The sequence below is a fragment of the Temnothorax americanus genome, unplaced genomic scaffold (genome assembly GCF_048541705.1).
Source record: "Temnothorax americanus isolate GAGA-0224 unplaced genomic scaffold, ASM4854170v1 Scaffold20, whole genome shotgun sequence".
Lineage (NCBI taxonomy): Eukaryota > Metazoa > Arthropoda > Insecta > Hymenoptera > Formicidae > Temnothorax > Temnothorax americanus.
Window position 1 is genome coordinate 1,827,747 of NW_027509339.1, and position 13,353 is coordinate 1,841,099.

Sequence of the window (13,353 nt, forward strand, 5' to 3'; positions counted from 1 at the left end):
ATTAGTTCACGGAAAATGGTAATGAAATGGCCTCGCGGCGAGAAACGCAAGTCCTCCTATAGCGGATGGGCATCGTTCAGGGCAGATATCCCATATCCGATGACCTTTTGATTACACCCGCGAGAGACTGCTCGTAATTGCGCAATCGAGGACACGCACGATCGTCGTTAAGCGTAATCCAGATACTTACCGATCGGAGATATCTCCGCGATGCTGGCCGTGTATATGTCGTGCGGGAACACGGGCGCGTTATTGTTAACGTCGCGCACGGTGATGTTGACGAGCGCGGAATCGACGAATATGCCGTCGCTCGCCTGTATCGTCAGAGCGATCCAGTCGTGAGTGGCGTTGGTCATGTCGACCGGGCTCTTGATGGTGATCTCGCCAGTGTCCGAATCGACGGCGAACAAGCCGAGCTCGTTACCGCCCACCAGAGCGTACGTGATCTTGGACGTCTTGTCCTTATCGCGCGCTTGCACCTTCAGCTCGGGCTCGAATTTCTCGGCACCCTCGTCCACCACCGCGCGATACTTGTCTTGTAGGAAGCGTGGCGGACTGTCGTTCGCGTCCACCAGGCTGATGCGCAACGAAACGCTCGTTGTCTGTCCTTCCCCATTGTCGTCCGTTGCCTAAAAAAAGAATGTCACGTATTTATAGAATCTTTGCTGATTTTCTACGCCAGTAAAAATAACTGAATTTATTTAAAAAAATGCATGGAGAACGAAATCCGTTTTAGATAATATAAATTTAATCAAACTACATAATTCGATCGACTCAATTATTATCGCCCTTAATTTTTAAATTTTGTAATACTATATATTCTAAATATAATATTTTATAATGCTATATATTAGGCTTGTTTTAATTGTTGATATCGCAATTGTGAGGGCACCTTGTAAGTGAGAAAATACTCCGTCTGCTGCTCGTAATCCAGACAGGGCGACATGCCGGGCGTCGGGCAGGGCGCGGCGGTGATGGTGCCGGTTTTCTTGTCGATCGCAAAGTGCTCCGCGCCCTGGCCAAGTAATTGGTAGACTATGCCGGCGGTGCCGAAGCTGCGGGACAGAGAATCGCAACGTAAATGAAGGGTGAACGTGCTTTGATGTCTCCCGGGTACAAAGCGCGTGCTTAACGAGCCCTTACCGCCCGCTGTCGCGATCCTTCGCCGTAATCGTTATAATTGGGCTCCCCGGGGCCGCCGTCTCGGACACCGTAGCCGTGTACGTGGGGCTCCCGAAGGAAGGAGCGTTGTCGTTTGCATCCGTGATGGAGATCGTTACCGTCGCCGTGGACGAGAGCTTCGGGTTTGTGTGGACTTCCTCGGCGACGACCTGGCAACGATAATCGCCACGTTTATTTTCCGCGTAATTTTCGCGCGCCGTTGTCGGCTACAATTAATTGTCTCGAAGAGAAAGAGAGAGAAAGAGAGACGCTACGACTCGATATCTTTCTAATTATAATCATATATATCATATATATCATTATATCATATATATTTGTAATAATTATTGTACCAAATCATAAATAAATATAAAATAATTATTAATACAATTATTAACGATCAAGTGAATTTTATTTTAATCGGATTACGTTACATTTTGCATTCTATATATTAATTCCTATTTATTTTAAGTCACCTCCCGGCAGAGAATTATTCTCCCTTTGAAGAAGATATTGATTTAATTTATCCAGCAGCGTCTGTAAAAACTAATTGAGAAAGGGCGAGAGAGAGGTAAATGCCTCCAGCTCCACTTACCAGGATAATGAATTTCCGCTGATTAGGATTTTCGTAATCAAGCGAGCCATTGGTAACGCGGATGTTCACGGACGTGCTGCCGGTCGCCAAGACGGGCTCCACGGTGAACGCACCCGTTATATCCTCCAGACGCAGGGAGAACACGGAGTTTAAGCCCTTAAAGTGAAAACGCCACCGTCTTATTAATTCCCATTCGCGAAACACGTGCGGGATTTCCCGCGACCGAAAGAGGCGAGGCGAGTTCCGCGTTGCGCGCGGAACAATGGAAAACACGTTCAACACAATGACCGGTCAATACGACTGCGACAAAATAATGATTATATCCGATCGAGGCTTTATAACGCGTTATGAATTATTTATCCATGCCGTTCCATATTGCGCTCGCTACCATTAAATACGCGGGACATTTATAATAACCGAGTTAAACACGCACGCGGCGCTTTTCCGATCGTTCGCTATTGTTCCCCGCGGGAGCTTTACAAAAAGCCGAATATATTAATTGTAAATGTTACGTACATTATAGCTAGGCGTTTATCGCGCGTGCCGGATTAACCCTTGATTTTACGATGACGGATTATTGACCGCGCGCGCGCGCGCGCGGACGCGGAAGCTGCGGGCTCCGGTCCTAATATTTTTCGCCCCCGAGAATCAAGAGAGAGCGCGAGTCTTGCTCCGCATTCGGGTTTGAACGCGCGCGACAGGTAATATCTATCGATATTAAATCGGCGCCCTGGTGCTCACCACGTCCGGATCTTTCACCGTCATGTCCAGATGCGGCAACGGCGTGCCGTCCGGCACGTTCTCCGGGATCTCGATGTTGTACTCGCGCCGATTGAACGTGGGCGGCTCGTCGTTGACGTCCTTAATCGTCACGGTCGCCTCGGCCGTCGATACCGTCAATTTGTCGTTGCCGGGTATGCCGTCGATCAGCTCGCGGGCCTTCACGATCAGCGTGAGCACGCCCGTCGAGTTCTCCAGCGCCTCTCTGTCCAGCGGCTTCGCCGTCCTCAGCTCGCCCGTGTCGTCGTCCAGTAGGAAGTAATCGAACGGGTCTGCGGGGAAAACGGACGGTTCGTGATGTTTCGACATTCATGAAGACCTTCTATTGTTGCACGAGGAAGCTCGTGCATGCGCAATTGATTCTGTAATCTCATCGAGTCGTTTTACCCGAAATTCTGCGTTTTATCTGTCGAATCCTCAACAGAATTTCGGGTAAAACGTTCCTACTCCCTGGGAAAATTAGATACTGTTATATACTAGGTAAAAACAGAATTTTGCGCCTAAACGTTGTCATTATGTTTGTTTCATCCATGAAGAATAGAAATATCTCTATTCTTCATGGTTTCATCCAAGTCTATGCGGATAAACTAACGTTAGTTTGTGGAAGTTCGAATCCAGTTCGGATGAGAATACGATTTTGTACTTATGATGACAGCTTAGATATGAAGGCTGAGGAGGAGGAGGAGGAAGAATACTCACTGGTGACTAATTCGTAGATCATCTTCCGCGGCATGCCCCTGTCGCCGTCTCGAGCCTTTACGGTCATCACGAGAGTCCCGATGGGATCGTCCTCGCGCACCACGCCTGTCAGCGAGTCCAGGAATTCCGGCGGGCTGTTCTGAATATCCGCCACCTTGATCTCGACACCGGTGGTCCCATTGTTCAGGCCGTCCTGCGGATAAAATTCGCACGTTCGAGCCGACTCCGGTGCGGTTTCCTTTTGTCCGATCGAGAGATTCGGAACATGCACGACACCCTGACTCCGTTCTCACAATATACACACACACAGTCACGAATCTCCATACTCTTAATTTTATTCTTTTCGCTTTTCCTTTCACATTTCTTAACACTAAAATCACCGAACCTATATCTATTTCTACCGAAGAAATCAAAATGAAAAGAAAGAGAAAAAGAACAAACAAATTTATGAAATTAAATATATTTGTATGCTTCAATCAAATTCTGAGAAAATTTCAGAAATCGTGATATTTTAAAAATAAATAATAATTATTTAAAAATATGTCAAATCATTTTGACCCCCTTAGTTCTACTATTAAAAATGTAGATTCATCAATCATAGAATATAATATAGGACTGTATGCGGAAGAAAATTGTCTCCTAAAATTTACCTTCGATTAATCATGCTTTTCTGGTGTTGAGAATAGAGAAGAGACTCGAGAATTAAATATTTAAAGTCACATGTCACTCCGATTTGATTTATCAAATATTTTTCTGATTAATTATGAGATGAATTTCTCGAGGCTAGTTTCGGTTTATAAACCAATAATATAGAACATTTAGACTACTCATCCTTTTCGAGAATAAAACGTTCAAATGCGATAAGATTTATTTCGCACAGTCGTGAAGTTTCAGTCGTAATTTACGTGTCCGTTCATTTCGCCGCTGTAATTATGCGCGCTATCGCGAACGGGACCATCTTCTTGCACGGCAAAGGGGATGGCACTTCGGAGAGAGAACGCGTAATTAAAATCAATCTCCGCTGCTCTCGCACACAGAAAGAGCTCGTCGTTCGCGAGCGCACGAAGTGTCGCAAGTAACCGCAATTATCTCTTTATCTCGCACACGCGAACGCGCGAGGACGACATCTCATATTGGAGCGCGCGCGACGTTGATTAATTAATCCTTGCAGGGATCCCCCCCCCCCTCGAGAATCCTCGATTATTGAGAGAAATCCACGATTTGGCTGTAAGAACATACATATTAGCGATTTTCGGATCAATCAGTTTTAAATTCCGGACTGCCGTTCATCACCGGCTGAATGGGATAATATTCTCAAGATCATAATATAACACTGTTAAATTCATAGTGTCAAATTATATTCAATTTGAGTCATTTTTAATCATTCCTACACGGAGAGAATTTTTTGTTATATTTTACCCTTAAATTCACTACAAACTTGGGACAACTTGGGAACCAAGGAATTTATACAAATATATACAAATATACATTTTAAAATCAACGTGATAAAAATTACCAAGCAGATTGGTAAAATTTAAAAAATTATTGAAATTTTCTAGATATATTTTAGTAAAATCTCGAGTAAAATTAATCAAACATATTTTATATTTTAATGTAATAAATATTAATATTTTTTATTATGGTAGATATTAATCAGAATAGCTCGCACATAAAATTCTAGGTGGTACACGTGGTTCCACAACTACCATGATTTCAGAGTAAATTTTAAGAGAAAATTCTCTCCGTGTATAGGTCATCACTCCTACTCAATATGTCGTTAATTTAACTAAAGCATTGCAATTTTAATGTAACTAAATCAATGGCGAGTCCAAATAATACTGTTTTCCGTTAAAATAATAAATTTCAATACACATGATAGTTAACAATAACAAAATGTTATTTAACTCAAAATATTGGTTTAAAGATCCTTTAATATTTAACAGTGAATAATTCTCATATTTTGGATTACAAGACACATATGATAGCGCGTCGCAAAGAATATTAAATTCAAATAGAAAAAATTAGAAGAGATTTGATCTGCAATGTAGTCGCTACACAGCAGCCGACGTTGCTTTTTTTTCTCTTTTATTATACCTATATGTAAAGATCTGATGCAAGGATTGCGGGGCAACGACGCGTCGGCGAGAGAGACGAAGATCACAGATCGCATTTAGCGCTAAATGCGCGACGAGAAAACGCGCCATTACATAGCTCGTAACGCGCCCGCGTACGGCGGGCATATATATTTACTGTTTTTCTTCAATTTCGCCGCTATATTCCTCAGATATTGCGGCGAAAGGAAAATACCGCGGAATCGATGTACGGGTGAGAAACCGCATCGATCATACGGGCACGTTCGCGGTGTAAGACCTAAATGAGCTCAATGTTTGCCGGTTTGCGCGGCGCAACGTACGTTTTCGCGTACGAAAACGCATATAGTAAATCACGATTCCCTTTTTAGTTGGCACACGGGGAGAGAGAGAGCCGGCGGGCTTAGACCTTTTTCTACATATATATGTGTTTACAGTGTATTTTAGCGTATCGGATCGGAACGACGTCGCGCGTCGACGGGAATCAAAGGGTAACCGAGATAACTGAGGTTTCCTATTTCCGGGCACCGGGCCCGCCCCGCACGGTCTGCCTTTTATCTGTAAACCCTTTGAAGTCACGTAAACTCGATAGTGTTCTTCACGCTCGCCGGAGCTCGCGGAGTTCATTTTAAATAATATGAAGCCTTTCTACCACGGAAGAAAGCGCTTCGATCCAACCGGCGCTAAAGCTTCGTGCTGCATATACGAGAGAAAAGAATTCAGATTAAAAGAAGGTCACGTTTAATATGTATAACAGACGCAATCTCCAATCTGCTAAAATGGGACTGTAGCGTCAGAGAGAAAGAGAGAGAAACGCTGTTTAAACGTCGTCATAGACGTAATTATCGAGAAACGTTCGAGCGTTAATTAACGCTGCCGTGCGAGAATCGCTCGTTTTGCCACTGAACGGACGGTTGGGGTTTAAGCCGACCCTGGGCCGACAACAGACACACGCGGGTCCGTCCGACGCACGTCATTCTCCGCGTCCTCGTTAGTTCGCAAATTCGCCCGTATCCCGAATTCGCCCGCAATCTCGCCCGTGTTACGGTTGCGCATCCCGTTTACGGACGGGCTTATATCCGACGTGTTTGCGAGAAACGGGCCGATGCTTGGCTTTCCTTCGCGGCGCGCATAATTAGAATCAATCCACGAATTGAGGGAAGGGAGGAGAGAGAAGGAAAGGGAGAGAGAGAGAGAGGGGGGGAGGGGGGGAGAAATACTCACGCTCGCTCGCAGCAGCAGCTGATAGAAAGGCCTCTCCCGGTAGTCGAGGGGTTGCCGCAGCACCAGGGCGCCCACATACGTGTTCTGGCTCCTCTCGACGTTGACGATGCCGAACTTCTCGCAGGCATCCAGGAACTGCAACAAAAGTTGAGCGTTATTGCGCTAGTATGAGTTAATCGCAACAAGTATACGGCCGATTGCCTGGCATATTCGCCATTTTGGCGACGTATGAAGCCGGAATACTTCGGCAAGTATTCGCGAAGTTTTAGCGAGGATCCAACGTTAATTAACCGATTTGTCGTTACATTGAGTCCTGCATCTAAAAGTTATGGCACCTTGTCACTTAATTGGAGCTCTTATGAAACGCTCTATACGTTTCGTCAAATTCGCGTATGTACACTGAGAAAAAAATACTTTCTACTTTCACTTTCTGTGAAATAAACTTTACATTCCACAAATAAATTTTCAAGTATTTTTTTCTCAATATGGAAACTTACAAATCTATAAAACCATATTTGTTAAATCACACAGGAAATTTAGAAATTGCTGGCGCAATTTTCATGCGTGTCACGCTCTTTGAAATAAACGAAAAATATTAACGCGGATCCAGACATCACCATATAAATGTCCACAGATTCAAAATAATTCGCGTTAAAAAATCGCGCGTGTCTCCCCAATTTATAATAAATTTCTGGCAAATTTCGTGTTTGCTGGGAGCGGTCGAGTTTGCCGCATCATCGCCGCATCGAAGCCGCGGATCGTTAATGGAAAATTTCACCGTTGATTCCGATTTCGCGTATGATTCGCGCCCCAGAGTATTCTGAGCACTGGTAAACATTAGTTACGCTTAATGACTGGACGCAATCGCGTCCTATTCGGCCAGTGCAGTGCAGCGCCGCGCGTCGCGTTTTCGCGCGTATAACGAAAACGAGGGAGGGCATTAAAGTTTGCCGCCGTAAAGCCGGTGGACCATTAGTTAAAAGGTTTTACGGTTTTATTGGTCGCGCCTAACGGCTCCGACCGGGAATTTATCGAGCGGATATGACGTAGAGGGTGGTGCGTTATACGTACTAATATCCCGCCGCGCATCTTTCCCGGGAGGAGCGCGAGAGAGAGAGACGGGGTGCAGAAAGAGAGAAAGGGGGGTAAAGCCAGGAGGCTGCAGGCAGATAATTTTAACGGGTCGCGAGATGATATACGAATTGCATCTCTCTCTCTCTCTCTTTTTTCTCTCGCAAAAAGAAGAAAAACGCGAAAGCGATACGTTGCGCGGTTTTTCCCGTCGACTGAATTTTCGGGGCATTCCTTCCTGCCCCCTTTTTGACGAAACGAACGGCGCGTATCGCATAACCCATTGCGTGTTACATCGATCGGATCGGAACCCAAAACAGAAAGCGGTTTTCAACAGCAATTTTCCACGGTAACGCGTTACAACTTTCCGTAAACACGATCCTCGGACGTGACTTAAATTTTTCACAGACTCGCGCGGGGTGCGATGGAAGCAAAAACTTGATGGAACCAACTATCCGAATTGGATTTGTGCTGAATGAAATGTTTAAAAAAAATTACGTTTCCGGATATCTCGGTATCTAAAATAGATTTTCGACGATATATTTCCTTTCCGTGCGTCGAATCAGCAGCTTAAAATGTAAAGTCGCGCTTTATTCCAAAAGTGGGGTATTTCCTGCATTTTATACGTTATTTAATTGTTTTAATCCTGCTACGCACACTTGATATTTGACGATATAGTAGGGAGAAAGGCGAGAGAAAAAGAGAGGGTAGCGATGTCTCGAAAAATCGTGGAGAGATAAGGCTAAATTAAACTCACGTCTGCATTTATAATTGTAAAGCGGGATATAAGTATCGCGCTCGCACATACTGGAATATAAACCCAATTTCATCGCCGGTTAAGCTGCCGAAGAAACTGCTGAATTCACATTCTCCTACGCGAGAGGACGGTAATAAAATTTCTCCTTATATACGCATCGGAACGATTATTAAATTTGCGAACGCGCTCCGTTATGCGAGCGCTACTACGCGCCCGCTCGCGCGAAATAGGCCACGCGTTTTCCGCAGGGGTTAACGTCGGGCTCCACAACGATGATTGCGAAAGTCCGACTATACTACCGGGAACTGGCTGCCGCCGCCGCCGACGTCGTCGACGAGTCCTCAGCTCCCTCGGGCGTGCTGCTCGGCGTAGCGAGACGAAGCGAGGTGAGACGAGGCGAGGCGAGAGAGCTCGGCGTTTCCTCATTCCCCTCCTTTCTCAGCCTTCGAGTTTATTAGTTTATTACAGGATACGAGAGGTGGATAACTTAATGGAAAACTGGTGAATTACAAAGCGTCTCGGCGCCCGATATTCCGCCTCGCCTCCGCCTCGTCTCGCGGACAAGGGGAACGCTTCATCCGAGCTCGCTCTTCATTTACGTGAAACACCGGCACTTGTACATCTTTTATCACGCTGTGCAACCAACTGCATCTCAACGAGGGAGCGGCCCCGTTGCAGCCCCCGATCCCGATACTGCCAGCCCCGCGTCGCGTCGTGGAGACCGAGACGACGGACGCGGACCGAGGACTCCTTAATAAATCCTTTGAGCGGAAAACAACTCCCTCTCTGTGTGTGTGTGTGGCAGCCTGTTTATTATCCGCTTTCTTTCGCGCGGATGCGACCGTCAGCGACGCGATAGCAGAAACGAATTTAGAAGGGACCTTTTTCATTTTTTTCTTCTCATTCTTCTATCTTTCTTTTTCTCCGAACACCACCTGTATATACTTTGCGATAGAATACATAATTTAATTTCGGTACCGATTGAAAGTAATCGAGAAGGCGGAATTTTCAAATAAACACAGAGAAAAATTACATCCCATATCAAGTTTACGAAATAAACCGCGCAGCTCGCGGTTTGCGCGGTACTCGAAATAAAAAGCAGTATAGCATATATATTAGCGGGGAAATTGTTACATGAATCCATGTGGGACCTGTCAGGCCTCATTACTCTTTTACTCGATCAGCAGTTCGGAAGAAGAGAAATATAAGGGAAAAAAGCGACTCGCGTTTCTTGTCGGAAAGCGCGCGCTTCGTAAAGATATTAAGTCGAGAGAAATAAAGAGATAAAGAAAGGGAACACGCTGTTGTTCTCCAGGTAATTCTATCAACGACGGATTTTCCAAGACGATGGATCAGAAGGGCACGGCTCGTCGGTTGAAATTTTCCTCCACGGGAAATCCCACGTGGAATAGGGCGGCAAGAAAATTCGATCGCCGCGCCGCGCCGGGGAGAGACCGGATAAAAGTATCTTTCACGGGACATTACCGCGCGCGCTAACGCGTATTAATGACTCACCTGTGGCTGCGGGACGCACGTTAGATCTATAATGTCGCCCAGCAGGTCAGGGTCCACGACCCTGATGCCCGGCAGTATGGTGGAGCCGACCGGGGTGTCCTCTTCGGCGACCGCCTCGTACGGCACACCCAGGAAATGCGGCGGATTATCGTTCTCGTCCAACACGATCACGTAAGCGTCGACGCCGACGATGTTCGGTTGCTGCCCCGCGGGCACTTCGTCCTCCAGAGTCACGCGAAAGCGTATCGTGTCGTTCTCCTGGAAACAGAAGAGGAGGAACTCCGCTCGTAAAACGTTGCAAAATTGAGCTCGACGCTTTCAGCGCGCGGGAATTATGCCGTTAACTTTAAAGACGGTTTAGAATTAACTTATAAAAGGACTGAAGCTTAGCGTTCTTAGTTCCAAGTTCGAAAGCGTTAATATTTTTGTCTTTAAGCTCGAAAACGTTCAATTTATGCGTTTAAATTAAAGGTTCGGTGCAAGAGCGGAGTAATTCCATAATTCAAGTATAAAGCCGTAAAACGGACCTTAGAAATTATGGATTTAACCCACTTTTCGCCTAAATCTTCTTAACACTTTGATTGCCAAGCTAATTTCGAGTATAAGTTTTGGGAGAACCAAGCTCGAGAAGTATGAAGTCGTATATATAAAGTATGCCAGGCATTGTCGATCGCTAAGATATATATGTTATAGTCAAAGCCCGAAACGCGGGCATTTCTAGGATTGACTAGTCAATCCTGGGGAACGACCAAGCGTATTGGTCAAAGCCCGAAATAAGTTTTGCGTTTTGGCTTTTGACTAGTCAATCCTAGGAATAACTAATACTGCTGGTCAAAGTTTGAAACTAAGAAAAATCACTTCGGACTTTGACTAGTCAATCCTAGGTGTGGCTTAATTCGGACTGTGTGATTGTTAACAAATAAAATCAAGATTTTTTTTACTAAATTAAGTTTTTATTATTAACATAATGTAGCTTTTTATTTACTTTTTTACTTTTGTACATAGTTTTTTCTCCTTAAGTTTAAAAATGGGTTACACGACAGTTTACCGAAAAAGTAGAGGGGATTAGTAGCACCGCGTAAGTATAGTAATCTGTTAAGTTAATTAGAAGAAGCCTTTTTTAAAATATACGCGCACGAATAAAAAATAATCAAACCTTTTTGACACATGCGTGATAATGAAAGGACAGTATTTGTTATTTGTTTTCAAACTTCTATGTAATCTTTGGTATTTCTATTTTCTATTATTGTTAATTTTGTACAAATTATCAAAACTAATAGAAAAAAAGAAAATACAATTATAAATATTTTATTTCCTTTTCTGTTTTTAATTTTCCTTTTCAGTAAATAATTTATATTGTTAGAATTGAAAGAATCGGTCTAACAACTTCTCCAATTACGTTGCATATATATATAAATTATTTTCCTATATATCAAAATAGTTCACGCATACACTTTCCACGCGAAACGAGGTGAAAGTACATGCGTGGGCGGGGGTTTTTGCTCCCCTGCACCCCCCTCCCCATGCATGTACTTTATAATTTCTTTAAGTTGTAAAGCGAGTTCCACGCTGTCTACCGGCGGAAGTGGATGCGGAAGGGGGGCCGAAGGCCCCTTTTGCACTCCCGCATGTGTGTGTGTGTGTATGCATATAACATCTACAATTTAATATAATCAGGATAAACTAATAAAATAATCTATTAATTTATCCTGACTCCTGACTATCCTGACTGTATTAAATTGTAGATGTTATGCACACACACACACACACACACACACACACACACACACACACACACACACACACACACACACACACACACACACACACACACACACACACACACACACACGCGCGCGCGCGCGCGCACACAAACGTACACACGCACACGCACACGCACACGCACACGCACACGCACACGCACACGCACACGCGCACGCACACGCACACGCACACACACACACACACACACACACACACACACACACACACGGGGAGTGCGAGGTGGGGCCTTCGCCCCCCCCCTCCCCCGCACCCGCCCCGACGGTAGACAGCGTGGAACTCGCTTTACAACTTAGCATGTACTTTAAGTTGTAAGCCAAAGGCCCCCCTCGCACCCCCCCGTGTGTGTGTGTGTATGCATATAACATCTAAAATTTAATATAGTCAAGATAGTCACAGGATAAATTTCACGCATGTACTTAAACGAGCTTGTAAAGCGCGTCATGAACCCATGTGGCACCTCGTTTCGCGTGGAAAGTGTATGCGTGAACTATTTCGACATATATATATTAGTCATTTATGCCTTCTAATACTCAATTTAACTGCTATATTTTCTAAACTTTTTTTTGTTAATAACTTTTTAACAAACAATGACCCCCGACTAAATAAAAAGCTACATTATGTTAACAATAAGAACTTAATTTAGTAAAAAAAATTTTGATTTTATTTGTTAACAGTCACACAGTCCGAATTAAGCCACACCTAGGATTGACTAGTCAAAGTCCGAAGTGATTTTTCTTAGTTTCAAACTTTGACCAGCCGTATTAGTTATTCCTAGGATTAACTAGTCAAAAGCCGAAACGCAAAACTTATTTCGGGCTTTGACCAAGACGTTTGGTCGTTCCCCAGGATTGACTAGTCAATCCTAGGAATGCCCGCGTTTCGGGCTTTGACTATAACTTATATATATATATCTATATCTTTTTGTCGTGCCGCAAGAAAAAATACAGAAAAACGGTAATGTGTTCCTCTATATGTTGCCAAATTAAAATTAAACTTTGATTGAGAATATCTACTCAAAATTAATTTAATTTTCGATAATTTTATTTTCAATCAATTAATTATATTATAAAAATAATAATTTTATTTACAGAAAAACGGTAATGTATTCCTCTATACGTCCTATAAGATCATTAACCTTTGTTTGATTGAGAATATCACTCAAAATTAATGCAATTTTATTTTCAATCATTAATTATATTATAAATATGATATTTAAATTGTTTTTCACCAATATCTTTGTAAATATTGATTAAAATAATTTCTGATTGTGTAAAAAAAATCGTTATCCAACTTTAGATAATAGGGCCTTTGCGGAAACTCATTTAAATATGAGTAACAAGGTAGTCAAAATGTTAAATATCTTTTGCAGTCGTTTAGTGATTTTACAGCACGTATTTTGCATCTAAATCCTTCGCAGTGACATCGCACATCCTTATATGTGCCAGAGGATACACATGCGTTTTTAGACGATCCCTTGCTGCGGGATCATCAGGAACTCCCTTCTCACGCTAAGAACTTTACTGTATCCCTTACGAAGCCTTAAAATCTTAAAAGAAGGCGCACGGGTCTCGAACGTGCCTCGATTCGTACGTGAGAGAGCGTACTTTCGAGCTTGCTGCCGTTTTAAGAGATCGATCATTTGCGAACGGGTCTTCGCAAAAGTCTCATCTCTGGAC

General features: G+C 43.8%; 1 protein-coding gene across 2 annotated transcripts in view; it reads right to left on the minus strand.

The window, feature by feature from the left end:
- Cad87a (cadherin 87A) overlaps positions 1-13,353 on the minus strand; it is a 200,361-nt gene that overhangs the window by 7,499 nt on the left and 179,509 nt on the right. For both annotated transcript variants that reach the window (XM_077406008.1, XM_077406009.1), the window contains exons 6-13: positions 9,893-10,150; positions 6,550-6,684; positions 3,236-3,428; positions 2,498-2,808; positions 1,757-1,912; positions 1,144-1,331; positions 893-1,055; positions 191-629 (exon numbers count right to left, since the gene is read on the minus strand). In XM_077406008.1, coding sequence (XP_077262134.1) covers positions 191-629; positions 893-1,055; positions 1,144-1,331; positions 1,757-1,912; positions 2,498-2,808; positions 3,236-3,428; positions 6,550-6,684; positions 9,893-10,150 — 1,843 coding nt within the window. The remainder of the gene's footprint in view (positions 1-190; positions 630-892; positions 1,056-1,143; positions 1,332-1,756; positions 1,913-2,497; positions 2,809-3,235; positions 3,429-6,549; positions 6,685-9,892; positions 10,151-13,353) is intronic.